This window comes from Pleurodeles waltl, chromosome 4_1, assembly GCF_031143425.1.
Source record: "Pleurodeles waltl isolate 20211129_DDA chromosome 4_1, aPleWal1.hap1.20221129, whole genome shotgun sequence".
Lineage (NCBI taxonomy): Eukaryota > Metazoa > Chordata > Amphibia > Caudata > Salamandridae > Pleurodeles > Pleurodeles waltl.
In genome coordinates this window covers 271,911,702-271,937,525 of record NC_090442.1, presented here as the reverse complement: position 1 = coordinate 271,937,525, position 25,824 = coordinate 271,911,702, and the positions used below count along the sequence as shown (strand labels likewise).

General features: G+C 42.7%; 1 protein-coding gene across 1 annotated transcript in view; it reads right to left on the bottom strand.

Annotated features, from left to right (window-relative positions):
- Nucleotides 1-25,824, bottom strand: part of EFCAB6 (EF-hand calcium binding domain 6) — a 469,029-nt gene that overhangs the window by 158,889 nt on the left and 284,316 nt on the right. The window contains exons 18-20 of the mRNA XM_069228294.1: nucleotides 14,039-14,172; nucleotides 8,763-8,998; nucleotides 6,933-7,029 (exon numbers count right to left, since the gene is read on the bottom strand). Of these exons, the coding sequence (XP_069084395.1) occupies nucleotides 6,933-7,029; nucleotides 8,763-8,998; nucleotides 14,039-14,172 (467 nt within the window). The remainder of the gene's footprint in view (nucleotides 1-6,932; nucleotides 7,030-8,762; nucleotides 8,999-14,038; nucleotides 14,173-25,824) is intronic.

Below are 25,824 nucleotides of genomic sequence, written 5' to 3'. Positions count from 1 at the left end.
TGAATGAACGATACATTTACGAACATTTATTTTTATACCAAAGGGAGGCCTTTTCTACAGAACATCTAAGTAGGGGACCTAACGTAATGGAGCAGTCTCAAAATATTGCCAAGTTGAAAAGTGTAACTGTAATGCCTTAAATGCTGGACTGCTGGCTAACATGAGCCACAGCTTCTGATTAGCACAAAGAGCTGTGGTCAGACACATCCTCAATCTCAGGAACCAAGACCATATCACAGCATCCAGGTCAGCGGTCATCTCCTCACTGTCCCCCTGTTAGAATTTACACTGCTCCAAATACAACTCGGTGATGGTTCGCTCCCTTCCTGACACACTATAACAAACACGATTTACTGCTGATCAACATCTTGAAAAAATCTTTATTTCACAATATCTGGTACTGGTCCCCTAAGCCATCTTCTACAAATAGGTTTCTATGAACACCTGGAATCAAATAGTCTAATACTGAGGCCGAGAGTTTCCCTCCTTGCACAGGAAAAGCTGTGATAGAAAGCCAGATATGGTAAATGTTGTGTGATGAACCTCCTAAAATATAACAGGATCAAAGGTAGATTAGTCATGCTTCACACAGCCTGCATAACACACCGGAAAGCAAAGTAATTTTCTTCTCACAAAGTTTGTGGATCTATTTCCACAATAATTCCTCTGAAGTACTCACTAAACAGCAGCAGCTTGAAATTGCCCCCACTTCATGCCCATGGTTTTTGGCATTCACCTACCAACTGCTCACAAGGACCTGATTCAAAGCCAATAGTGCAGTATCTTTGTGCTAGTAAGAATTATATTTTCTTGTAAAGTAATTGAAACACCTGCCTGTTAGAAAGCGCCCATAAAGTTGCCTGTCTAAGCAATCGCTACGTTTTCTTTTAAATTCAAGATTTTTATTTCAAGCATGTGTCCATCACATTTGTGTTGAAGCACGATTTTTTTTTATTTTGTGGCATATGCTTGCAATAAAGAATAAAAGAAAATTAACAGTTGCACAAGCTTGCCAAGGCCAGACCTATTGCCTTTGCCAACGCTTGTCAATTAGTTACATTCACCAGACACACAGGTTGGGATAGTTTTAAATCACTCCTTAACAATCAGGAACAACTGCACTGCTACTGTTTTTAATTACTGTGTGCAAACCGTTTTGTTTTTTTGCAAATAGAATTGTATTTCTTGTTTTTCAGCACTTTTTAATATGAGGGAAAGTTGCCCTGCCTTATTGTTGTAGATTTTTAGAATAGAAATTTTGTAATTAGAATACCTTTCTGTTTTATTACATGTCCCAAAAGAATACAGATTTAGAGAAAAATATCTACTGGCGACTCGGCAACTGACATGAGACTCATTAGTTAGCAGCACACTGGGACTATTTCCCAGATTGTCCAAAAATATCAGAGTATCATAGTATCATCAATTAAGACTCTACGCCACCAGAGACGTGAGTTGGTGAATGATTATTTAAATTATGAATTACTTTGAATTAATTCTGTTAATTTCTAAATGAAATTAGTGGCGTTAACAGTTTCCCTTGGGTCAACTCCTCCCCCAGAGTGATGGAAAAACTGAAGAAGGTGGGCTTCTTAGCCTGTGCTGCACCCTGAAGGAGCTTGGACTGTCCCCTGAATCACCCCTGCCCGATGCGAGAGGCTAAGACTGACCAAGAGCAGGCAGCTGCTGGAGCTGGATGTTTGGTTAAAGGGTGCGACTGGCCCTGCAACTGATAGGAACTGGTGGTCAAAAGGGTGTGGTATGGCTTATGTTTTAGTCAGTAATTTGACTGTCACAGTGCCTTTTACGTACTGCTGGGGGACCTCAACTAAGGATCAAAGAGGCTTTGCAATTGAATGGCAGATGTATTACTTTCTCTTAGAATCTAGCTCAAGTTCGTGACAATGGTTCCTGCAGTGGAGTTTATGTGATTTCAGGAACTGGGTAACCTTCTCTACAATTCCCTTGCCTAGGTTGAGAATAAACCTGTACTCTTCCTGGGCTTAGTCAGAGGATAAAGGCTGTTAGATTACGCGTATAGCTCAGCTACATGGCATTGGCAATGTTGTGCTTCAGAGAGTGACATCTGGACCACACAGTTTCCTGCATATGACTGATCATTTTGAACCTTGGACCATGTAGCAGGACAAGGATTCCATCTTCTAGGAAACCACCACTACTACCACATAGTAATCAGACAATGATCAGAATGTCTATGTGTTCAGTGTGCTCCATATCTAGTGTCCAGTGATTCTGAGGGTGACAGCTCAGAGTGGGGGACTTCTTCAAAAACTCTACTTGAGAAACTGAGGCTCAATGACAAGCACTGGTTTTGGAGGGCTGAGGCCACTGCCAATGAATCGATTTTCTCACAGGAGAGCAAATGTCTTGTTGAACAATACTTTGAGGGCCTTGCAAGTGGAGATAAGTAATAGTAGGGTGGAATGGTTTGTGCTGCTCAGTACTGGTATTGGAAACAAAGTACAGGTCAGTATTAGGATCCACCAAGCTCAAACTTTTGTGAAAGGGGTGTCTGGGTAATAGCTAACGTTGCACCAACTTCAACCGCATTGGATTCTGCGGAGGTAGGGTGGAAACAGGTAGCTTAACATGTACTAGTCTGCTCTGGGAAGGGCAGAGGTGTCGGTACTAGTTGAAATGTGATAGCGCAGGAAGCTTCAAAAGGGACACAACCTAACGTACTGGGAGTAGTACCAGGTAACACTGTGGTCTGCAGAGTGGACATTCCTGAAGGAATCTTACTTGCCCGCATTCAGCTTGACTCTCAACATATCTAAAAAAGTGCCTGAAAGCAGAAGGAGGGATATCAGGGGCCGTATTACTGAAGTTCCCCAGGGGCGCAACCGGTGTTTGCACCTGATTTGTGTGCCTCTGGGGCATTTTGGTATTACAGAAAGGGCCGCAGACACTTGTGTGGCCCTTTCTGTAATACAGATAGTGCTTTCGCACATATAGCACCAGCGCTATCACCAGAGGGTGTTTTATTTGTATGGGGGGTGGTCTCATGCAAATGAGGGAATACCTTTGCCTCAGCCCCTGCGCCATATTATGGACACGAGCGTAGAGGCAAAGAAGCTGTCAAACAGGCCCACTGAAAGTGTGCCACCTAAAAGGTAGTGCACCATCAGTGTGCCCCCTGATGCCAGCCCTTTCGAGGGGAAAGAGGGTACTATGGACATCAAAGACATCTCCTTGCAGGTGGGTGCAGAAACTGACTGCACCAGCGTGTAAGGGGATCTCTAATCCCTATTAAATGTGCAGCCGGGTTGCAGCTTGCATAGTGAAATACAGCGCAGCTTTAAAGCAGCTGCTCTGTTTTCCACTTGAATACGCTGCCCCCAGGACAGCGCGAGTTTGCAGCTCCCCTGCAGCAACGCATTCAATATAATATGGTACATTCTCTTTGTTTATGCTAGGTGCACCTTTTGAAAGATGCACCTGGCGCAAACAAGGAGAATGTGCTGCATTCTATAATACAGCCCCAAGTTGGCAAATCACATACCTGAATCAATCAAAAGGAGTGCAATATAAATTCACCAGAGGGTGCAGCGGTTCTTGATCAAAAGTGTCAGAATAATTAAACCCACCTGCTACGGAGCCACTCTTCCGAGAGAGGATAACAGCCAAAAGATATCCATGAAGTGACGTAGTGCTAAGAGACCAACTGTAGCCTTGAAATACCTGGAGCCTGGAACCAAACTGAAGACGCTTTATTATCTCCTTCCTCTTTGGAATCTGATGTAGGGGCGAAGAGCATGATGTCAGGGACCTCTGGGTGCGTTGTTGCTTCTGTGCATGGCTACCTCCCAGCAGCATTGCTCTAGGTGGCTGGCTGGAGAGGTGGTTTTTGGCCGGGACCAATGACATGGTCACTATAGCTGTACTTTTACTTCTAGAGTTTCATGAAGGGGCGGGCAGGGAGTTGAGATGCTTCATTGCATGACTGTATTCATGAGCATTTTATTAATAATTATCCATTACATGAAAATGTTTAAAAGATGCTGGCCTGTGTCTTCCCATTTTGTGGTGATGCCTTTCGCTTTATGATTCAGAATCCTTCTGGCTCTCAACAGACTTGTGCATCAAGCGAGGGCAGACTTTACTGCAGGGTTGAGAGATGGGTCTTAATTAACTAGAATTGCAATACGTAGTGAAAAAAGTACTATCCTCTGCTGGCCATTGCAGCGCATCTCTCTCCCAGATGAAATGAGGCTGGGCCACCAAGCATGCATTTAGGAGGGAGGTGTGCTTGACCTCTGAAAGCAGAATGTCAGAGTTACAGATCCCAGAAACAAAGACTCTCTCATCCTCACAGTGCAATGGTTGTTTGGAAACTCGTCTTCCAACCAGGGAGTGTACTCAAACCTAATAAATATTAGCAAAGGCAATAGGTCACGGCTGAGAGACCTAGGCCTTCATTATGAGTCTGGCGGTCTTCGGACTGCCAGACCCACGGTGGCGGTCAGGCCACCGCAGTCGTGGCGGTCTGACTGCCACATTTTGAGCCGGCACGGTCGGACTGCCGACCTAGTAACAGCTTGTGGTACTGCACCCTTTCCTTGCTTTGTGCACATTACAACAGTAAATGCGCTTTGAAACTATCATTACTCCACCATAAAAAAAAACAACCTAAAAGTACAAAAAATGCAATTTTCAACGCCAACAGCTCAAACGTTCACAGATGTGGGACCTATTGCATTGCAAATGCTTGTTCATTTACCAATCCAACATGGCAGACATCATTTGACGTGGTCAAAAAAATACATGTTCAATTGCATTAATGTGCATTTGTGTAAGCAGAGGTAGGTGCCTTCTAGCAACTAAGAGCTGCCATGCCCTCAAAAAACTGTAACAGAATAAAAAAATATTATTGCTAGGATGGCGAGGGATGGGAACACAATGAAAGAATGGGTAGGGGGAAGCAATAGGGAGTGGATAACAGGGTAATGGTGATAAAATTAAAATTAAAATAAAGCCAGATGGGGAAGGGAAGAAGAAAGAAGGATGGAAAAAGCAGCACAGAAAGGGGAGAGCACCAAAGAGCTCAAGATTGTATTTAGTTGTGGAGAGATGCATAATTGAGGGAAAGTAGCCCATGAGAGAAAGCAACATGGAGTGTGGGTCTGGGTATTTGGTAGGTGAGGAGCACACCAGGGATATAGCTGGAAAACACATGTATGCCATGGAGTGCTTAACAAAAACAAAAAGAACTAGTTCCCTGAAAGCATAGTACAGAGGCTGTGCACTGTGGGTTGGGACAGGAGAACCAACACAAGAAGAGGAAGGAAAGCCATTGAGAAACGAGGAAATAAGAATAACAATACAGCCCACGGTAAGTTTTGGGATAGTCTAAACGAGGAATTTTGATGCTAAAGAGGTCTTTTGAAACAATAGCTGTCTGGAAGGTAAGACCTAAAAATGACAATTGAGTCACAAATGGTTTGATTCTCGAAGGGCCTCCAGCTCCTGGGGGACTGGCACTCATTGCCTTGATTTCAACATCTGGGACGCTTTAACACAGCTACCAGCACGTTATGTAGTCCAGACACCTAGGCATGGAAGAGAAAACTGAAGGAGTTGTGTGTTGTGAATGCTGGCCACCACTGCACGATGCAAATTCAACACCCCACAAGAATGTCGCCAAAGCAGGCGTAAATTGTCAGGGATCACAATCTATGGCAGATATATTGCAAATAGAACGAATTAGCAGTGGCAGTAGTATTTGTTAGAAACACAAAATAATGTCTTATTTTAAAAGAAGACTCAATTTAAATGTGGCTTTTTCCGGCATAGGCCTACATTTCTCAAAACAGTTAATAATTACAGAAGCATTTGACCTCGTTTGTGCTTTAAAAGCTGCCATGGTTATGACTTCGGAACAAAAACAAGCATTTGCAATACAATGGGTCTCGCATTTACTTGAGTTAGTGCTAATAGCGTTGTAAACTCCTAACCGGATTTTTCTTGACTCATACATTGAAAATGAAAAGTAAAACAGTTTCACATAAGCGAGCCGATTCAAACCACCACGGCCACCATGAGCATCAGCGTGAAGGAGGAACACAAGACGAAAAAGAAGTTAGCTTGCAGTCAAATGTATTGGCAAAAGTGCACTTAGCCATGTAACAGGGTCGATGTCCGATGCAGTAACCAAACCACTCCAAGCAGGGACAAACGTAAAGCATTTCCCAATGAAAACAAAGGATTTTTGAAGGGCAAGCCCATGATCGAGTGATAGTGATCAGCATGCGGTGGGCGTGGTCAAAAGCCCAAATAGATAACAACACGTCAGAAAGGCAGCGCTTGCGCGCTGCTATGCTCAACCTAAAAATAAAGGTGGCTAACAATAAACACATTCTTTTCGTACATTGTGTCTGTTTAGCATATTTTTATAAAAAACATAATTGTGCTGTTGACGTGTTAGAGGTCAAAAGAAAGCTAACACAAAGAAAATGCAAAACAAGTGAAAAACGAATTGCACACTTTTTCGGTCCGGGTCTTGCTGGACCACATTGAACGTGCAAATTCAGTTGAAATTGCTACCGATGTAAAATTATACACATAGAGAAGGAAGGAAAATTCCATAATCAGGTGCCGCCAATAATCTGAATATAAGGGATTTCTACCGAAAAGCTTCACGGGTACAAGTCCTACCAAGTCCATGTGTGGGGGATAAAATATGAATAAATGCTGTTTGAAAAGTGCATGTTGGGTAAAGTGCATATGCTTCTGTTTTTTAGAACTAGAAACACACAATATTTTCCTGGCTTTGGCTTCAAATTCCATTCGGGCTATTTTGCCAATAGGTAAATTGTAATTTAGCCTTTTAAGCGTGGCTTCTTCCCAAGCGGGGAGCTTTGTGATCGCTTCAATAGTACGTGTATAATGAATTAAAGTATGTCACGACTTACCTTTGCAAGGTCCTGCCACCTGCTCTTCGCTTTGACCACAAGGTACTCATGAGCCTGTTCGCACACGAGATCAACATCGTCCACCTTACTTTTTGGGCTTTGTAAGGTCAAAAAAGAAGAAAATTACATGTTTTATTCTTGTCAGATGTATTGTGGAAAGAGGCAAAATGTCATGCAAGAGAAACTCGGCACATAATCCATCACAACCAAAGAGCACAGAAAGAATGCGATAATTACCATTCAGCAAAAAGAACAGCAGATGGACTGCATGCTGAACAAATTAAACACTCACCCCCAGTTACAGATCTGGGTTTAGTCCATGGTATTTTTGTTCACCCCACCACCCCAGTTTGGACCCAGCCATATGCAAATCAGTCTTGACCCTGTTCCCTAGGGGCACGGTCCAGCCTGAACTGCCAGGCCAGGTTCTCCATGGACTGGAAAAAAGCATCCTGGGACCAGTTTCAGCGTATCACCCCTCATCAGCCAGGCTAGCTTAAATCCAGTGGCACAGTGAGCACGGGTCCCACGTCTAGGCATACCCTTCCCACTTAGAGCATCAGAAGCAAAAAGAACTGAACAAATCAAACATTCATCCCCAGTCACAGATCTTGAGGTGTTAATACTTTTCACTCAGCATGCTTTTCAAACTACCCATGCCACTGATAAATAATGCTGCCAGGTTGAAAATCGCAGCAGTACAACACAGCAGCATATGTGCAACATTCCACCCCTCATGTTATGGGAAAGAGATGATGTGTAGATCCATCAATATTCTACCTCTTTTCAGGACAAGATGGTTAACTTTGCTACCACAACGTTTCTCAACGTGACCAGGCACACATCCCACTACTCACTTTCTTCAAAAAGCTGCATTGATCTCAGCAAAAAAACCTGAAGCTTGTATGTTGGTATATATGTGACATGTTACACCACCTCCGGGAACTGACGATCCACAAACTCAAAACACTTTTCAAAGTGTCCTGAATCCGATCCCTCTATCGTCTATACCACCATGATGGGAACAGACTACCTTCCGAAAAAAAGTTTCCCCCTCAGTCAATTCAAAACTAACCTGAAAAGCCACCTCATCCAAGTCAGAAAGTTATAATAACTAACACAGTAGTAAAATGTACCCACCCACAGTTGTACATAGTCTAACTATAGTACTTTACCCTGGTAAATGTTTTTTTCTAATAATATAGTTCATGGTCTGTTGATCACAATATAGAGCATTTGTCCATCTCCTCAATCACCACATTGCTTTACAATTTTTGCATCACCTGTTATGCTGTATATCGAGATGACCCTTCTGTAGGGCATCTTTGTTAGAAATGTAACACATTTGTGGCAAATACATAAATTACATATCCCCTCATGTCCTTTCAGAGGACTTTATTCCATGGGTTCATCCAATCTGTGTGCTGCTGAAATTAGGGTGAGGAGGAGGCTTCAACTGTTGCACTCTGGGATATGTGATGTGGATACACTCAGTAAACAAAGGGTGACAAGCTACCTATGGTCAGTCCGTAAGACCTTGGATGCACACAGTGTTCCATCTACATATCTGGATTTAAAATGGGCCAATAGGCGCGGACAGTACAACAACCTTTTGACAGATTATTCTGACCTTTTGCAGTAGGTTTTCTGCTATTCCAGTGGTTACAGCCCATGAGGCCTGACCCCATTTTATTTCATCCAAGGAACCAAACTGTGAGGTTGCTTGGATCCTGGACCTGGACCCTGGAATCCTGGCCCACAGACACACTACAGACAACTGTTGGATGTGTTGGAAGGGTTAGCAAGAGACAGCGAAAGTACAGGTTTTACCTGTGGGAAGAATGCTGCCGAAAGGTGTCCTTTGTTTTCCCTTGCAGCTGGAACAATTCGAGGAATTCCTTGTAGCTTAAAGTGGAGCCCATGTCTAGTCCCAAAATCTCGAGCAGATGCAGGAACTCCTTCTCAGTGATGATGAGCACAAAGCTTTCAAGGAGGCGGCGAAGATCATGCATTGTGACTATGCCATCCCCATTGCTGTCTGCTTTGCGGAAGATTGAATATGTTTCCTATGAAAAACATTTGATAACACATTAATGATATGGCAATATGTGCATGTAGTATTTTTAAGGGTCACTTTTATTGTTTTAATACAAAATGCATCACATTAACAGAACATGCTAACATAGATTGGTACATCTTTCTCAAGGTAAAACTGCTGCATCAAAATTCAGCACCTACAAACCTTCTACCTCAACTTAGTTCCCCCATATTTTTCTTGTCAGTTTTAACCCCTTAGTGGCTGAGGCTTTTCCACCCCCTGTACTAATCCCTTTTTTTAATATTTGGGGGACTTCATGCTTAGGTTTTCATAACTTGTTTTCCTCAAAAGATATCCAGGCTGAATTTGCGTCTTTTTTCCAAACATCCTGGGGATCAAGAGGTACTTAGAGTTTGTGGATTCCTCTAGAAGGAACTGTGAAAATACCTAAAATGTAGCATTTTTTAAATGGGTGAAAAGTGCTGTGGAAGAAAGCGTATGCTTTGTGTTCCTAAAAATGACATCAAAGGGTGTCCATCTTCCCAGCTTTCAGGAACAAGCAGAGTTGTATAAAAACATTTTTACCACAGTGTTTACATTTTTCTAAGAGGTAGTCCATTTTCCTAACTTTTATGGTTTCAACCTAGAGGGAGTCCATGGTGGAAATAGGTGTAAAACTGATGGATAATCCTGGAAAGCTATACATTTCTGAAAAGTAGACTAACTTCTAAATTCAGCAATGACTCATGTGTGGATCCCCTCAAGGGTTTCCCAAACAAAATAATTATTGAAACAAAAAACGTAATAAAAATAAATAAGACAAAATAGCCATTGATGATAAAAATGTCATGTTCATTTTTTGTCACAATGGCCAATTTACAAAAGCAACATACCATTACATCTGCTAGACCCTTGTAGTTTCAGGAATATACATACTTTATAGGTACTACAAAACCACACAATTTTCAAAGAAAACAACTAAGATGCGGCTTAGAATAATTTTTCATTATGTATGATCATACCACAATTCATATTGTAAAATATAATGAATGAAAAATGGACATGAAGGAAACCTATGTATTTCTAATATTGCACAATATACTGAGCTCAGGAATAGTGGTAATTTGTACACCTTTGCTTTTGGGGTCACCCAACATATCATGTGATTTAGAGAGCATTTTGCAAAATGTCTTCTTTCATGCACCCTGGATAACATTTGAAAGACCATAGTACAAATAAATCAAATTGGTAATAAATACTTCACTATTCTGTGTTCCCACACATCTCTCATTAAAAATGGTACCCACTTATGTGTCTGGGCCTAAAGCCTGCGACACAAAACACCCCAAAACATGACCCAGCAAACTTAATGTTTTTCTTTACAATGTGGGTAGTTGGGGACGTTGGACACTTGATTAGGGAAAAATACCAAACCCAGACATTTCTGAAAACTAGACACCTGGTGTAGTCCCCAGTGGTGTGTCTTTCATTGATCTCAACGTTTTCTTACCCAGATGCCATTGCAAACCTCAAACTTTAGTTAAAAGCACACATCTTCTCATGTTTTCTGAGGGAAAGTTCTAGAATCTGTGATGAACCACAAATTTGCTACCACACAGACATCCCACACTTGTTGCAATAAAAACGGTACCCCACTGTGTGGCTGGACCTAGCACTCACAAAAGAAAAAGGCCACAAAACACAACATGAACAGATCAAATTTTCCACTTCCAAATCAACTTTTTTCGTGCAATGTGGGTAGCTGTGGATTTTGGTTATTCAGGGAAACTATCAAACCCAGCCATTTTTAAAACTAGACACCTGGGCAAGTACTTTGTAGTGCGCCTTATGTGGTGATGGCTAAGCTCCAGCCCAAATTCCCAGCTACCCTTTTTGTTGATGTTTACACATTGTATTTTTGATCCTTTTAGGTTATGGGTGTAGGAAAGTGCCCCTTTTGGCATGGTTACCCCCCATCCCCACACACACACTTTTTGCCTGACCAGGCCCCAGCACCTGTGTTCTTTCCCTAAAACGGTACCATTGCTTCCACAATTGGCACACAGCTAAGTCCCTTGTTAAAGGTACCTATGGTACCAAGGGCCCTGTGGCCAGGGAGGGTCCCTAAGAGCTGCAGCATGTATTGTGCCACCCTAAGGGACCCCTCACCAAGCACATGCACACTGCCATTGCAGATTGTGTGTGTTGGTGGGGAGAAAAGGTAAAGTCGACACGGCATGCCTCTCAGGGTGCCATGCCCAGAAACCACTGCCTGTGGCATAGGTACGTCACCCCTCTAGCAGGCCTTACAGCCTTAAAGCAGAGTGCACTACACCACAGGAGAGGGCATACCTGCATGAGCCATATGCCCATACAAGTCTCTTCTTAGACATTGTAAGTGCAGTGTGCCCATATTGAGTACATGGGCTTGGAGTTTGTCAATACGAACTCCAAAGCTCCGTGATGGCTTCACTGAAGGCTGGAAAGTTTGGTATCAGACTTCCCAGCACAATAAACCCACACTAATGCCAGTGTTAGATTTTTTGTAAAATGCACACAGAGGGCATCTTAAAGATACCCTCTGTACCTTACCCAACCCTTTACAGTAAGGCTGACCAGTCTGTGCCAGCCTGCCACTAACAGTCAAGTTTCTGGCCCCATGGGGTGACAGCCTTTGTGCTCTCTAGGGTCAGTAACAAAGTCTGTTCTGGGTGGAGGTACTTCACACCTCCCCCTGCAGGAATAGCAACACTTGGCGGTGAGCCTCAAAGGCTCCTGCCTCATGTTACACTGTCCCAGAGCACTCCAGCTAGTGGAAGATGTCATTCCCCCGGACCAAGCCCCACTTTTGATGGCAGGTCCGGTGGGAAAATTAGTAAACACCAGGAGGTGTGCCCACCCCAGCTAGGACCACCCCTAAGGTGCCCATGGCCGAGGTGAACACCCTCCTGACAGAATCCTCCATCTTGCTTTGAAGGAGGCCAGCTAAACAGGGTTAGGAATGTGCTGCCCTCCTCAAACGGAGTGGGCACAGGAAGGGTGTAGCCCCCCTCACGGACAGTAGCCATTGGCTACTGCCCTCTGACCACTGTAACATCGCTAAACCTGTTATTTAGGGGCACCCCTGAACCGTGCTCTTCAGATTGCTGGTGACCTCAAGAAGAAGAAAAATAGAAAGACTGAAGCGCCGACCTCAGCAGTGAAGACTCCAGACGACAACTGACTTGGCCCCAGCCCTACTGGCCTGTCTGCAGCTTCAAAACTCCTGCTACAAAAAGGCGACACATCCTGAAGGGCCTGCAATCTCTACAAACACCCAGAGGACTGCCTGCCCACCAGAGGGCCAAAAGCTCCTGAGGACAGTGGCCCTGTCCACAAAGAAACATCCAAGAAGGACTCCAGAACTGTGCTGGATCTGCAAGCCCTGCCCACTCTGCACACGAGCCCACAGCCTGTGTCCAGGTGGCACATTGGTCCAGAGAAGGTCCCAAGGCAATTCCATCCTCGAGTTCACCCTGGATTAACCCCTCCTGGCGAACACGAAGACGCTTCCAGCCTAAATCTGGAGGGCCCCCTGACCACGACCAGATCAGATGAAGATTCCTGACACCTAAAGGTATAAAGGTCCCCCCCCGGACCAGCAGCCCACTGGCCTTGGGGAATCTGACCGACAGCCCAGAAATGTCTAGCGGGCTCCTCTCCTACTTGTCCAGCCTTTGGTTTTCCGCAACCGACTCCCTGGACCCAGCCTGCAGCATCTTTGTGACCCCTGGGTTCTCCCTTTGAAAAGCATTGGGCGCCTGACTGTGTTTGCGCCCTGTACCAGGCCGCTCCTGTGCCGCTGAGGGTGTGTGTTTTGTGCTGACCTTTGGGCCCCTGCCCTCCAGTGCTGAACTAAACCCCCCTAGTCTGTGCCCTGAAGTCGCAGGTACTTACCTTCAACCTGTTTCTTTCCAAGTGTCCCCAGTCTCCGTAGGATTCTATTAAAAGATTTGACCTCTGAATCCGGCCGGCCCTGTGTTGCTGGTGGTGCACTTTTGGGTCAACTTGAACTTTGACCTGTGGACATCCTAACCCCTGAAGACTGAGACTGTTAGTTGGGTATTTACCTGTAAACTGTTTTAACACTTTTCCTCCCTTAGGACTGCATTGATTCCTATGAGAAAGTGCAGTGTCTGCTTTTGAAACTTGAAAGTGTTACTTACTTGTAAACTGTTTTATCTGTAAATCCTAAAAAAAAGTATTTGATATATAACATTAATACAAACATACAACTGTACTTACCTGCAACAAAGATCCTTTTGGTTCTAGAAATAAAGTAACAAAGTACATTTTTGCGATATAAAGACACTGGTCTGGAGTTAGTCATTGAGTGTGCACCTCATTTCATGACTGTGTGTACAACAAATGCCTTGCACTACCCTCTGATAAGCCTAACTGCTCGACCCCTCTACCACAAAAGAGAGCATTAGTATTATCTACTTTAGCTTCTATTAAGACTCTGGGTATCCACTGGACTCTGTGCACCCTATACCTCATTTTAGTATAGTATATACAGAGCCAACTTCCTGCAAAAGCAAACTAAAATAAAAATAGGGAAACAAGCAGAACAGAATGTGAATCTGTGTGGCAACTGGAGTCGGCACCTGCATGACACATGGCCACGCCCTGGGCATAAGTGATGCCCCCTAGCATTGTGACTGTGTGTTCACAGGTTCCAGCCTGTGATTTGGATATTTCAAACATTAAGACTCTGCAGTGTCAATAAACATTCGAAGTAAAAAGTAAAACTATACGCAAACGTCAACCCGAAACGACTCAATTCACACAATATTATTTATGAGAAAGGGATGCCAGTTGTAAAGACAGATATTCCTCTCTGAGTACATTTGCTTGTGTGATAGTGAGTATGAACCTTTGTACACTTGGGCATTGTACAATTATACTAGCTGTAAAAGGGGCGTTAAATGAAAGATGGCGGTAGGTTCACATACATAGCCAATATTATGCCTTCCATTTTCATCGGAGACAAACTTCCATGCCAGAGCAAAAAAAGATCCTCATTTACCTTGGAGGATCGCCTTAGTTTTTCTGAGAGCTTACTGAGACATTCTTCGGCTGCCGTGCGATGAACGTGGGTATTATTCACACAGTGGCTCGAGGCTGGACGTGCAGGAACTCCTGGTCCAACATCATGTGGATCTGAAACAAAGAAACAGTAGAGAGCATCTTAAAAACATCCCTCATGATATGACAGGTGACAACACAAAGGAAGGCCAATGCCTAAAACAAACCATTAAGGAAAAAAAGGCATTGACAAAGCCAATCGGTCTTGCCTTTGAGACCGATTGGCTTTGCTTGTTCTATTTGGCGATGTTGTACAGCGTCAGGGGGGAAGCAAAATGCTTTTTCTCGTTGCTGTGTAGACTAGGCAAAAAAAAAAAGACAAGAGAAAAAACATGACTGCTGCTGCCGCTCGTGGCGAACGCATGCATGGTGACGTACGCCTGCGCATTTGTCACACGAATGAGCACCAGCAGAATGACCAAGAGCCATTTTCTTTGGATTTTTATTTACCGATCCAAGACGGCGAACACTACTGAGATCAGTAAGTACAAAAATTAAGATTTTTCTTTTAGCACAAGAGCGAAATATCAAAACAAGCTCCGCATGGATGAAAAGGCAGTGGAGGAGTGAGTCGAAGGGTAGGGGAAAAGAAGCACACAAGGGAGACAGCAACATGGGAGCCGGGGAGAAGCACACACTGGACAGAACAATGTGGGGTCAGGGGAAGAAGCACAATCAGCAGCAATTGACAGCAACTGGCCGAGAGGAGAAGCAAACGAGAGAGGACATGGAGGGAGAATCACACGTGGGAAAGAGCCACATGGAGGTCGTGGCAGAAAAACAGCAGAGAAAGCAGTACACTTGAGAGCAACATGGGGATGTGGACATTTAGGGGGAGCACTTGAATGAGATAGCTGGAAAACACATGCACACTCATGGAGTGCTTAACCAAAAAGAAAAAGTTCCCTAAAAGCGAGCAGTGGAAGGCTACGAGACAGCCACAAAAAAAAGATGATAATGAGGCTATGTTCCTGCATTATTTTGACAACCGTATGCACTCCTGGTGATTGATAATTAGTATCTGTTATGGGGTGTCAACATTATGTATTCCTTAGGTGCCTATTAAGTATGTAATATTGGTTCTTCTTAAATGTCAGGCAAGTCTGTTAAAATGTACTGCAAAACGTACTTTTAAAGCGCAGCAGAATCTAAACCCTGACACGTGATAAAATAAAAACATTAAAAAGCATTACATCCAATGGTAAATGAATGATGAGAGAATACTCCCGTCCCCACTGAAAGGGCCCAGCTAGCTAATGCTATAAACCGATTCTGATGGCTGAAGAAATGTGTTTGTTGCAGGACTTTGAATCACGGAGACTAGAACAAGGATTAGTGGTTCTCTGAGGAAGAAACCTGTTAAGCGAGCAATGAATTTTGATGGCATCAAGTATACAATTACATTTCTTCGCACCTGTGCACCTGAATTCACTAACTTTTTAGAGTCGAATTGCCTTCTAATCTGAACCAAGTATTTTTGTTACAATCAGGAGATAGCCTAATAGCTGGAGCTGCTCTGGGGAAATTGATTCTTCCCGTTGTCAGGCTCAACATCCTGTCGTTTTTGGTCAATCACATTCTAGTGTGCTGTAATAAATAAAGAAAATAAATCTGACCTTGTATAATGTGATCTGGTGCTGATGTAACACATTCCAGTGCCCTTGGGCCTAACTCACGCTACATAAAACTGCAAAAAATATAAAGGAGCTTTACTGTCTGTAATCTCCATCAGCATTATTCAATACCCTGTTTAGACTAAACACATCTCCAATACTTTCCCCTTGGGCACGGGAGACTTGGTATACACCAGTGGTTCCCAACCTGTGGTGCAGGGACACATGGGGGGCCGCGAAGCTTCCTCTGGGGGTCCGCGATTGCTTAGAAAATTAAATATTCTTAACACATTGGGTCCCCAGTTTTAAGTAACGAGAGAGATAATAACAAGTTTATTAGTTAATTAAAACCATAAAACTTTTCCTTCCACGTAAACAATAACAGAACAATTTTAGTTCAAAAAGACAATTACAGTTCTTTGGCTTAGGGTGAAATGGTAAGTAAAATTTCCTTCCACATAATTTTTTTTAGAAAAGACATACTAGTGCCATAAGGTATTGATAATAGGGCAACAGAATAATCTTATTGAAGGTAAGAAAAAATACAGCGCAAAATTAAATCTTGTGATTAAAATGAAATGATATATGAAGTTTTCCTTCCACAAAGAAATATAAACAGTAACCCAATGATGTATTGGTAAAAATAGTGCAAAGTGGGAAGAGACCTTCTATCGATTTTATTTACCCCTACTTAAGTCTGGTTTTTGGTACCAGACTTTATTATGACATAAGCTAAACAACCCAATGGACTACCTAGGAACCTTCCCTTCTTTAAGATGTTCAATGCGGGTTATAGGGATTTCGCTATCGTTTCAGCCCTCCCTCTGAGTTGGTTATTTCGAGAGGCTGTGGTATTTAGAGTGAAAATTTCCAAAAATTGAACCAGCCTAATGTTCAATATTGTATTTCGAGGGTTAAAGGCTGCAATTAATGCTTGTCTTCAAGATCTAATTTTTAAACCGTTAAATTCTTTTTTTAGTAAGAGTCTCCTTTCAGCCGCCAGGGCTGGGCAAATGCAGACCACATGCATCAGGTTTTCATCTGCTAGATGACATAGACGGCACTCCAGGGAGCCTACTTGCCGTTCCTTCTTCCATTTTGGCGTGAGGTCTAAAGTAGGGACTTCACCCAGCCTAAGTCTGAGAAAGGATTGCTTGATTTTCCTTGAGTAGGGGCCAGCCATAAGTGGTGATTCTTTAAATGTTTTGTAGGAGTTAAGAATCAACCAACTATGCTCCCTTTTGGCCAATGAGATCTTATCTTCTATCAAGCTCTGTAATTTACTTGCTTTATTCACTGCTTTATTGAAAATGGGGATGGGTAGAGACCGGTTCCATACATCATCTAAGTTCAAAAGATTCTTACTTTTTTCTAGATACCTTATGTAGTTGGGGTTCCCTCTTTCTAGGATAATTTCCTGCCAGACTAGATTGGCTAAAGACCCTTTTGAAGCGCGACTCAGTTTGTAGCAGCATTTAATGTATGCTGCCGGTCGGGCTAACAACTGTTTGACCAGCATAAATTCCAATCTGACCTGGGCTGGCGATGCACGTCCGGGCAGCCGAAAAACGCGCTTATAGGTTTTTATCAGAAGTTTATCCAGAAGACCTACTTCCGTCCCCCTCATTATTTCGGTCCCATAGGTAATAGATGGAAGTAGTTTCGCTTTCATTACAGCTGTTAATGGGTTCAGAGCATGACCACAGATTGAGATTGCTAGCTTGCAAAAGGGGTAAGTAAGGGCCTGCGTCTTGTTTTTTATAGCCTCTTTTTGTGGCGTGTAATTACCTCTAGCATCTACCACCAATCCTAGGTATCTGTATGATGTTACTTCCTCTAGGGTTTTCCCATTCATATGCCATTTGCCTTGCGTGGTTGGCCTGCGGTTTAAGGTAATCATTTTAGATTTTTTATGATTAATTTCTAAATCATTAGAACCTGAGTATTCTTCTAATGCCTTTAACAATTTCTGCATGCCTATTCTGGTATTACTGATTAGTAGTAGGTCATCTGCATATAATAGGTTGGATACTTGTTGACCGCCCAGTGGTGGAGAGTGGGATGAGTGACCATTTAACTTGGCGGGGAGATCTGCTATGTACAGGTTGAAGAGTGCTGGAGCCAATACACAGACTTGCATCACCCCCACTATTGTTTTGACTGCCCTGGATAGGTGAAAGCCTTCCCCCAATTTAACCTTTACCCAAGTATCAGAGTATAACATTTTGATGGCATTTAAAATAGGGTGTGGCAGCCCCCACTGTAGTAATTTGGCCCACATTTTGCCACGGGGGACACAGTCAAAAGCAGCTTTAAAGTCAACAAAACATAAATAAGTTGGAGTCCCCTTTGCTTTTGCTCTGTTTATGATCAAACCTAGCCCCATAAGATTTGTTAATGTTCCTTGGTGCTTGGTAAACCCGGTTTGATTAAAGGGTAGAATATTGTTCTCTGTAATCCAGGCTTCTAGATGTTTAAGCACACAGCAGGAAAAGTACTTGAGGTCAACGTCTAAAAGAGCGATTAGTCTGTAGTTGCTTGGGGAGAGCGCGCTCCCACCCTTATAGATGGGGTGGATTATTGAGCCTTTCCAGGATGCCGGGACAATGCCTGTTGTGATCACCTCATTAAACATTGCTGCCAGGAAATTGGCCCATCTTTCCGTGTCTTGTTTAAATAGTGCTTGCGGTAGGCCATTGGGGCCAGGGGCACAGTCCATTCGTGACTTTCCAATGATTTTTAATAGTTCTGGTGCCGTAAATTTCAAAGGTTCAGGGGTGTTGGGATCCCCACCAATCATATATGACTGCATTTGGGGGCCTTCTTCGATGGTTGATTCTTTTAGATGTGACCTTAAATGGGATACCCATACTTCCTCTGTTATGTTTGCGTTATTGCCTGCTTTTGCACCATTGTCTATTGTATTGATGATTTTCCAAAATCTTTTGGAGTCAGATATTTTGGTCGCAAAATGTAGTTTGGCCCACAGGGCCTCCTGTTGGCGTTTTTTAAAGTTTTAAGTAATGACCCAGTGGGGAGTCCCCGGATTCCAATAATGATTCAGTGAAGGTCCCTGGGTTCCAGTAATGATAACATAGGGGTCCACAGAAGTCAAAAGGTTGGGAACCACCAATGATCATTAGCACTGTTTCGTTTTAATTGGAGTATGTATTTTTTAGCACCAATAAACCACCTGTAGTGCTCTCAGCACTTTGGAAATGTATAAGTCAAATCAAACCTACATGGTTCCACTTATATCTAGTTAAAAGCAATGAAGGCATCTAGGGACCATCTGGCACCCAGCACAACCACACCAATCTAGTTAGAGGTGGGTAGCCAATGAAAGCCTGACCCAGATGCCTGGCTCAGGCTGAGATCCTCTGGGAACATCAAGTCCACAAGGAACCAAGCTTTCACCGTAGGTGACATGGCCTGGTGGCTACAAATGCTGAACTTGTACCATCAGGAGCAGGGTTGATATTCTGGTCTTGGATCACTCAGCATTCTGTGAATCCCACAAATATCCCTGTTCCTGAAAAAAAACAATAGCTTTTAACATAGTCTGTATCTATTGTCAAGCACTAACATGTCCTTGGATACAGTTTGCAGTTTGTAGAACTGCCGAACATAAAATGTGGATTCTGCCTTTCACTCAAACTCTAATATTTTCTTTCAAGAACTAAGCAGAAATCATTCAATGTTGATGGTATAAGGAGATGCCAATCTAGAGGCTGAATTGTAGTGCGTGAATCTGGAAAGCATGCGATCAATCTGAACTTCTGTGCTTGATCAAATTATGTGATCCTAGGCAAAACAATTAGCTTTCAACTATGTCACAGGCCCTTCTTTTTTTTCAAAATTTTCTCAGGGGGTTAAATCCCCTCCAAACACCACGTTTGTCAGTTGTGTTTGCTTGCTGCGTAAAACTCATTCCCAACTTTTATGCCCCACAACTTTCCAAATGCCAGTGTCCGCCACTGGTGCGGTCTTCCGAGTGTTTCAGACAATCCTGCTCTCCGTTTCACAACACTTTCTTCTGCAGCCTCTCACTCTGTTGGGCAATTACTTTGACCCCACAACTCTCCAAATTCCAACATCTGCATAACTCACCTTATTCAACAATTACTACTTGATACATATGTGACAATTTCTCTGTTTGTTCTGCTGAGAGGCCAAAGACTGGATGTGCATTGATGATACGCTGCTAACGCATGGGATCGGGAAACTTGAGAGCCCTTCTGTTTCAGTATTAACATGGTTAAGTTCGATCTCTCATCCAAACCACGAAACAAAATAAAATATAACAATATAAAGCATTTCCTGTTGTGTCTGAGACGAATTTTAGTTTGGATTCCTTCTCTATTTCTTTGTAGCCTTTCAACCGTATCAAAACGTAATAAAGCATTGGCAGTGATGTCTTCAAATGATAGAAAACAGTAGTTGCAACAGTGTTCAGTCAAGGCAACAGTGAATCCTGAAAAGGGCGCTTATGGGTAAAGCACACCTGGCACGATCTGTAAAAAAACCTCCAAAATCTAGCATTATTGGTCTGCGTCTGCTCTTAGGCTATAGGTGGAGTTTATTTTCTAGAGACTGCCAAAGAGCAAAGGAACATGTTACTGTCCACTGTTACCCTTTTATTGGCAATTTCATTTTACTGTAGATCACAAGCAGTGTGGGTATGTGTTCAGCATTTAGGGATCCCTTACAAATGCATGTTTTGGCATTTATCCACATTTGTTCTTCAATGATAATGAGTCTGGAGAGAGATCATGTTTGACACAGGGCGTTAAGTGGGCCATGTCCTGCCGGTGCTCAGCACTGGCAATTCTAACAAGTATTTGCAATGCAATAGGTCTCGCATTAGCAAGAGTTAGAGCTGTTGGCGTTGTAAATGATAATGACAACCTCGCATTTGGGACCTTATAAATATTTAGGCATGCAGCACATTAAACCTTTATCAGAAATAAACTGTGTGTGCATCCCTTCATACACTTGGCATTAGATTGTAATGGTCTGAACAGCCCCTTCAGAGCACCACAGTAAAAATAGCATTTGGAAGAAACATGGTCATGTAACCATATATTCAGCCTGTAGAGGGCATAATCACATAAAAAAGAATGATAAAGAACATTGCATTGTAACCATGTAATCACCTCTTTGAGGGGCATAGTGTATTACACATTTTCAGGACTATCATTTAACTGTAGAGTCAGTGGCACAAGGGTGCAGTCATGGGTAGATGTCCCTGTAGAATCAACAGCAGAAGGTGCAGTGCCACTGGCTGTGGCTAGATGTCCCTGTGGAGCCAAAAGCACTCAGAGTACAGTGTCACAGAACGCTGCCAGAACTTCTTCTAATGTCAGAAGCTCAGAATGTCCCCCAAACCCAGAAACAGCTGGAGAAGTACCAGCTCCTTAGTGAAATGGCTGAAATATTTTGCCATGCTGTACATTCAAACTTTATCATAAATAAACTGTGTTTGTGCATTAGCAGAAAGTGCAACACCACTGGTCGTAGCTAGATGTCCCTGTGGAGCCAACCGAGTTAGTAGTGCCTTGGGGCAATTATCATCCTTCAGCCCTTGGAGAGCATATGCATTACACATTTGCAAGCCGAGCAAGGCTGTCAAAATATTACTACAAGCAAAGCCCTTAGAACACAAACTCCTCTCAGCTGTAAAACAAAAGGTCCGGCTATAAGAGAGCTTAAATAAGCATTAAATGGTGGAAGAGGTTATGATTTTTGGACCCCCTCTAACCTAGTGTAACCTCTAACCTAGTGTAACCCACAAGATGGTGACCACCACAGGTTGAGTTATGGGCAAAAATGTGTTGTAAAAGGAATGCCTGCAAAGCATTACGTCGTAAGTTTCCCTGAGTGCAGTGAACATTGTAGTATCAGCTCTCCTGCTGAGCGAGGAGAGCCACTGTTGAGGATTCATTCCAGGGTTGATTTCATGCTATATAAAGACACAAGAAAAAATGTACAAAACACATTCAACTACTTGTAATTACTGATTATGTAAAGTAAGGACCAAGTGAAGGGCAAACGCGGAAAACGAACCGCACACGTGAACACGAGTGCTTACTGACAACAGAAGAGGCAGGAAACAAAGAAAAATAATCCGTCCAAGCAACAGAAAAACATTACAGGCGTAATTAAACCGTACTTGGCCTGTGCTCCTCAGCCAAGTACAGGAAGTGACGTATCGGCTACCAAACCAGCTAGGAGGCAGCATAATAAGAGCAACAATGCGTTCAACCTATGGTAAAAAGCGGCAGGCAGCAGCAGGTGGGAGCAAAGTCCTATACTCCATCCAGCAGGTCTTGCATACAGCGCCTGCCCGCTGTCTAGGCTCGACCTAAAAAGCAGATGCTGAGGCGAGTCCCTATCGAGCTCTCCTTGTTTGCCCTCACCCCCAGGGTGAAAAAAATACATTTGGCAGCACCTGTGCTGCCTTTCATGTAACTTCAAAGAGGCTTGTCATAGTTCTTTCAGTCTCATCTTTTCAGAACTGAGGCATTATTAATATTTTATACAATTAAACCATTATTGTTGATTATTTATCTTATGCAACTAACAACATTTGACAAAGCCAATAGTCCTGACTTGTTGTAGGTGTAATGTTACTTGTTGTATTATATATCTGGATGCAATGACAGAAAGAAGCAGCAAAATACCAGTCGGTTGGCACACTATGCTAGGCACAAACTTTTAGCTTCTGTGTTTTTAAGCCATGCCCTTAATTACATTGGCCACAACCCTTAAAGAGACCCCAAACTCCCAGTTTTTTCATCCTAATTAAAACCCTGGTGTTTGTCTTTCCTAAAACCATATTCAATGATGAAGTGGAAAGTTATCTCAGACATTTATTTAAAAACGTCATGTACTACTCTGACACTCAAACTATGGTTTATATTACTTTCTGGGTACACCAGGAAGAGTGCAACACAGTATGCAGTGTGGACTGAGAGAAGCTCATGGATAAGAGAGCAGTGGTGGGGGAGGTCTGAGGCTTGCAGGAGAGAAACACACAAGAGAGATAGATAGCTGGAAAGTGCATGCACCAGTGGAGTGCTTATCAAAAAAGAAAAAGAGAGGTGAGAAAACCACATGGATGCGAGAGAGCGACATGGAGCAAAAGGGGGAGTAAGAAGCACACAAACAGAACAGCCAGAAAACACATGCACTCTCATGAATTGTTTAAGTATAAAAAAAATGTAGCTCCCTGAAAGTGAGCAGTGGAAGGACACAAGTAATGAAGTTATACTCCAGGGTAGGGACAAACACAAGACGGACAAGGCAAGCCTTCCAATAAAAAGTAAGCAAATGAGAGTGACAATAAAGCCAACCAATGGTAAGCAACAGCTGGGCTTTAAGCGCACTATAAGATCAGTAGGCTGACAACAGGTCTTTTTCAAAGACAACTTGCACCGTCTTGTGGGCTGGAGCTAAAAACTAAAAGCATTTACAGTTTTAAGCAAGCAGTTCCTAGTGAGAATCCTTAACGTGATCAACCACAATCTGACAGCTTGTTCTATGTTACTGAGACCTTTAGGGAACCTAAACCTGAAAGTATCTAAAGACTCTTGCCAATGGATCACAACAAGGATGCTGACTAGTAAGACAAGACCAGCTTTACATGGTTATATTTTACATTTATTAAAATCGTTTCAATTCCAAACATAATTAATTACAATTATGGGAATTCCTTGGGTGTCATATTGCGCTCATAGAGTGAGTGAGGTTGTATGTAACGCCGTGTTGTGTACAATAAAGGCCCTTCAAGGATTGCCACAGTTTTGGATAAGATTAACTTCGTCTGGTCATTGTCCTCAAGAAGGTAAATCACCTTGTTTAAATATTTAATATAGCTCATCAGGTAGACTCTAGCATCCACGGCTATAACCTTCAGTACTGCGATTCAAGGCACTATTGGAAACCAGTTTGGGATTCATCATCTCTGACAATATAATTATGGATTTTATCAAATTGGGGATGTTCTAAGAGAAATAGTCAGTTGAATGTGAACGTGTCAAGGCTATTTCCAAGTTGTGACTGTGGCAGACGGGCACTTTAGAAAACCTGCTAGCACCATTTTGCAAGGCTGAGCTTTGAATCTAGTTCTCATAGCGGATATTTTGATGTTCAATTTACATCCTCACTTTTCCGCGTGTATGTAATTATTGTGCCAAAAGTCATTTCAAACTAACAGAACAAAATGCTTTTAGTGTGCTGAGAAGAACCAAAGGGGAAGTGGGTAGATGGACTGTGTGTCCTGAAATAACTGCATTTTACAAAGTTGAGATTGTGGCTTCCTCGAGCTTTTAACTTATGTACACAGACTCCAGGTACATTTAGAAGTATGCATGTCATTTGTGTGTGGTTTATTGCAAACAGATTGCTTGCTTAGCATTTCCATTTGCTAAGTTGTGGCTTATTTCTGTATTCCTTTTTATAGAAAGACAGGAGGGGTTTCTATATTTTAAATGCTTTCACAAAAAAGGCAATTACTGCAGAAATGAAAGCCAGCAATTAAAATATGTAGCATGCCAGATGTTAAGAAATGAGACTTGGCAGCGTGCTTTGATCTCTTTGAAAATGATTGCTCTCAGCACCAAAGGTAATTTGAATTTCTTGACATAAACAGTGCAGTCTACTTTATGCGACGACGAAATAGAAAGAGTAGGCCATTTCTCCTTATTTTCGAAAAAGTTTTAAACAAAGAGAATGTTTTGTAAGCAAAACCTGTTGCTAAATTTGTGACAGCTTCCGAAAGCTCAGATGAGCCTGAGAGCCGGTTAACAAGTTCACAAATCAATGTTTTTTTGCTCAGAGCTAAAACATATGCGAGTATGAAGATTGTGGAGGATGAATGAAGGGGCAGACTCAAAGGGAATGTTTAGGGTGCGACACAAGAGCGAGTAACAAAGAGAAAGAATATAGAAACCGAGAAATTGTAGACGTACAAATAGTGGTATAAAGTATATTGAAAGAAGAAAAAAAGGAGAAAAGGTTGGGGAGTGTCATACAAAGTGATGAAGGTACAAGAAGAGAAATGGGTGAAAGAGAAGAGAGAGATTGACATGCATTTCAAAGACTAGGTAGCAGAAGCGAGCGAGAGGACCACTTAATAAAGTGTGAGATGAGATGGGGATGAGAAGACTGAAAACAGCCCTGCAATTTGGGAAAAGTGAAGCATGGGGCACCTGCTTACACAGAAGCAAAAAGACACAGCACGTTGTTCAAAGATGGAACAGTCTCATATGGTACTAATGCATGAGAAAGTAGAACTGACAAAATCTCCCTCTAAGACCTTGGCCCTGCTGATATAAGAGGCACAGTTGCACTATTAACAGTCATTGCAAAATCCAGGAGGTCTCGACAGTGAAACCTATTGGCTTTGCCAATGTTTTTTTCCTCCTAGACAATCCATGTGCATGCGCAGGTATCTGCAAATGCTTTCTTTGAATGCATTTTGTTATATTTTTATTAACTCCATTTAAAGATGACCTCCGTAGATGCATAAGGATCAACTGTGCCAACACTGAATGTATGAGATATAAGTATAATAAACTGCTTTCAAGATAATTGATATGGACATTTGTGGACATCTTTGTCATGTTTTAAGAAAACACAATCCAAGAAGGGTGCTGCAAATGTGCTTGCATGCGCAGTGGCCATCTTTGAATGACATTTCTTCAAATGTAACAGCATTAATTGAAAGATGTGGGCAGCCATCTTGGAATGGTTAAAAAATGTTAATCTGGCTGCTTGTTGACAGTGCGGCAGCCAGCACTCAAAGCACAAGAGTGCTGGAAAGGGATGTGATAGTTGAATAATGGTATGAGAAGGGAGCCTAATATAGAGAGGGGGCATGAGGGGAATTGGGGGAGCAGGGAGAAAGAGATGAGTGGAAATAGTCCCTCATGAGCACTGTAATGTGAGGTTTGCTGTGACAGGATACATCATCCAATCAAAGAACTGTGAAGCTAAAATGCTCCTGGACAGGACAAACACAAGAACAAGAAAAACAGCCATCGAATCAGGACCAGAGAAGTGAGATAGATAACAAAGCCTTCCAAACACGAGCAAAGGGCTGACAAAAAGC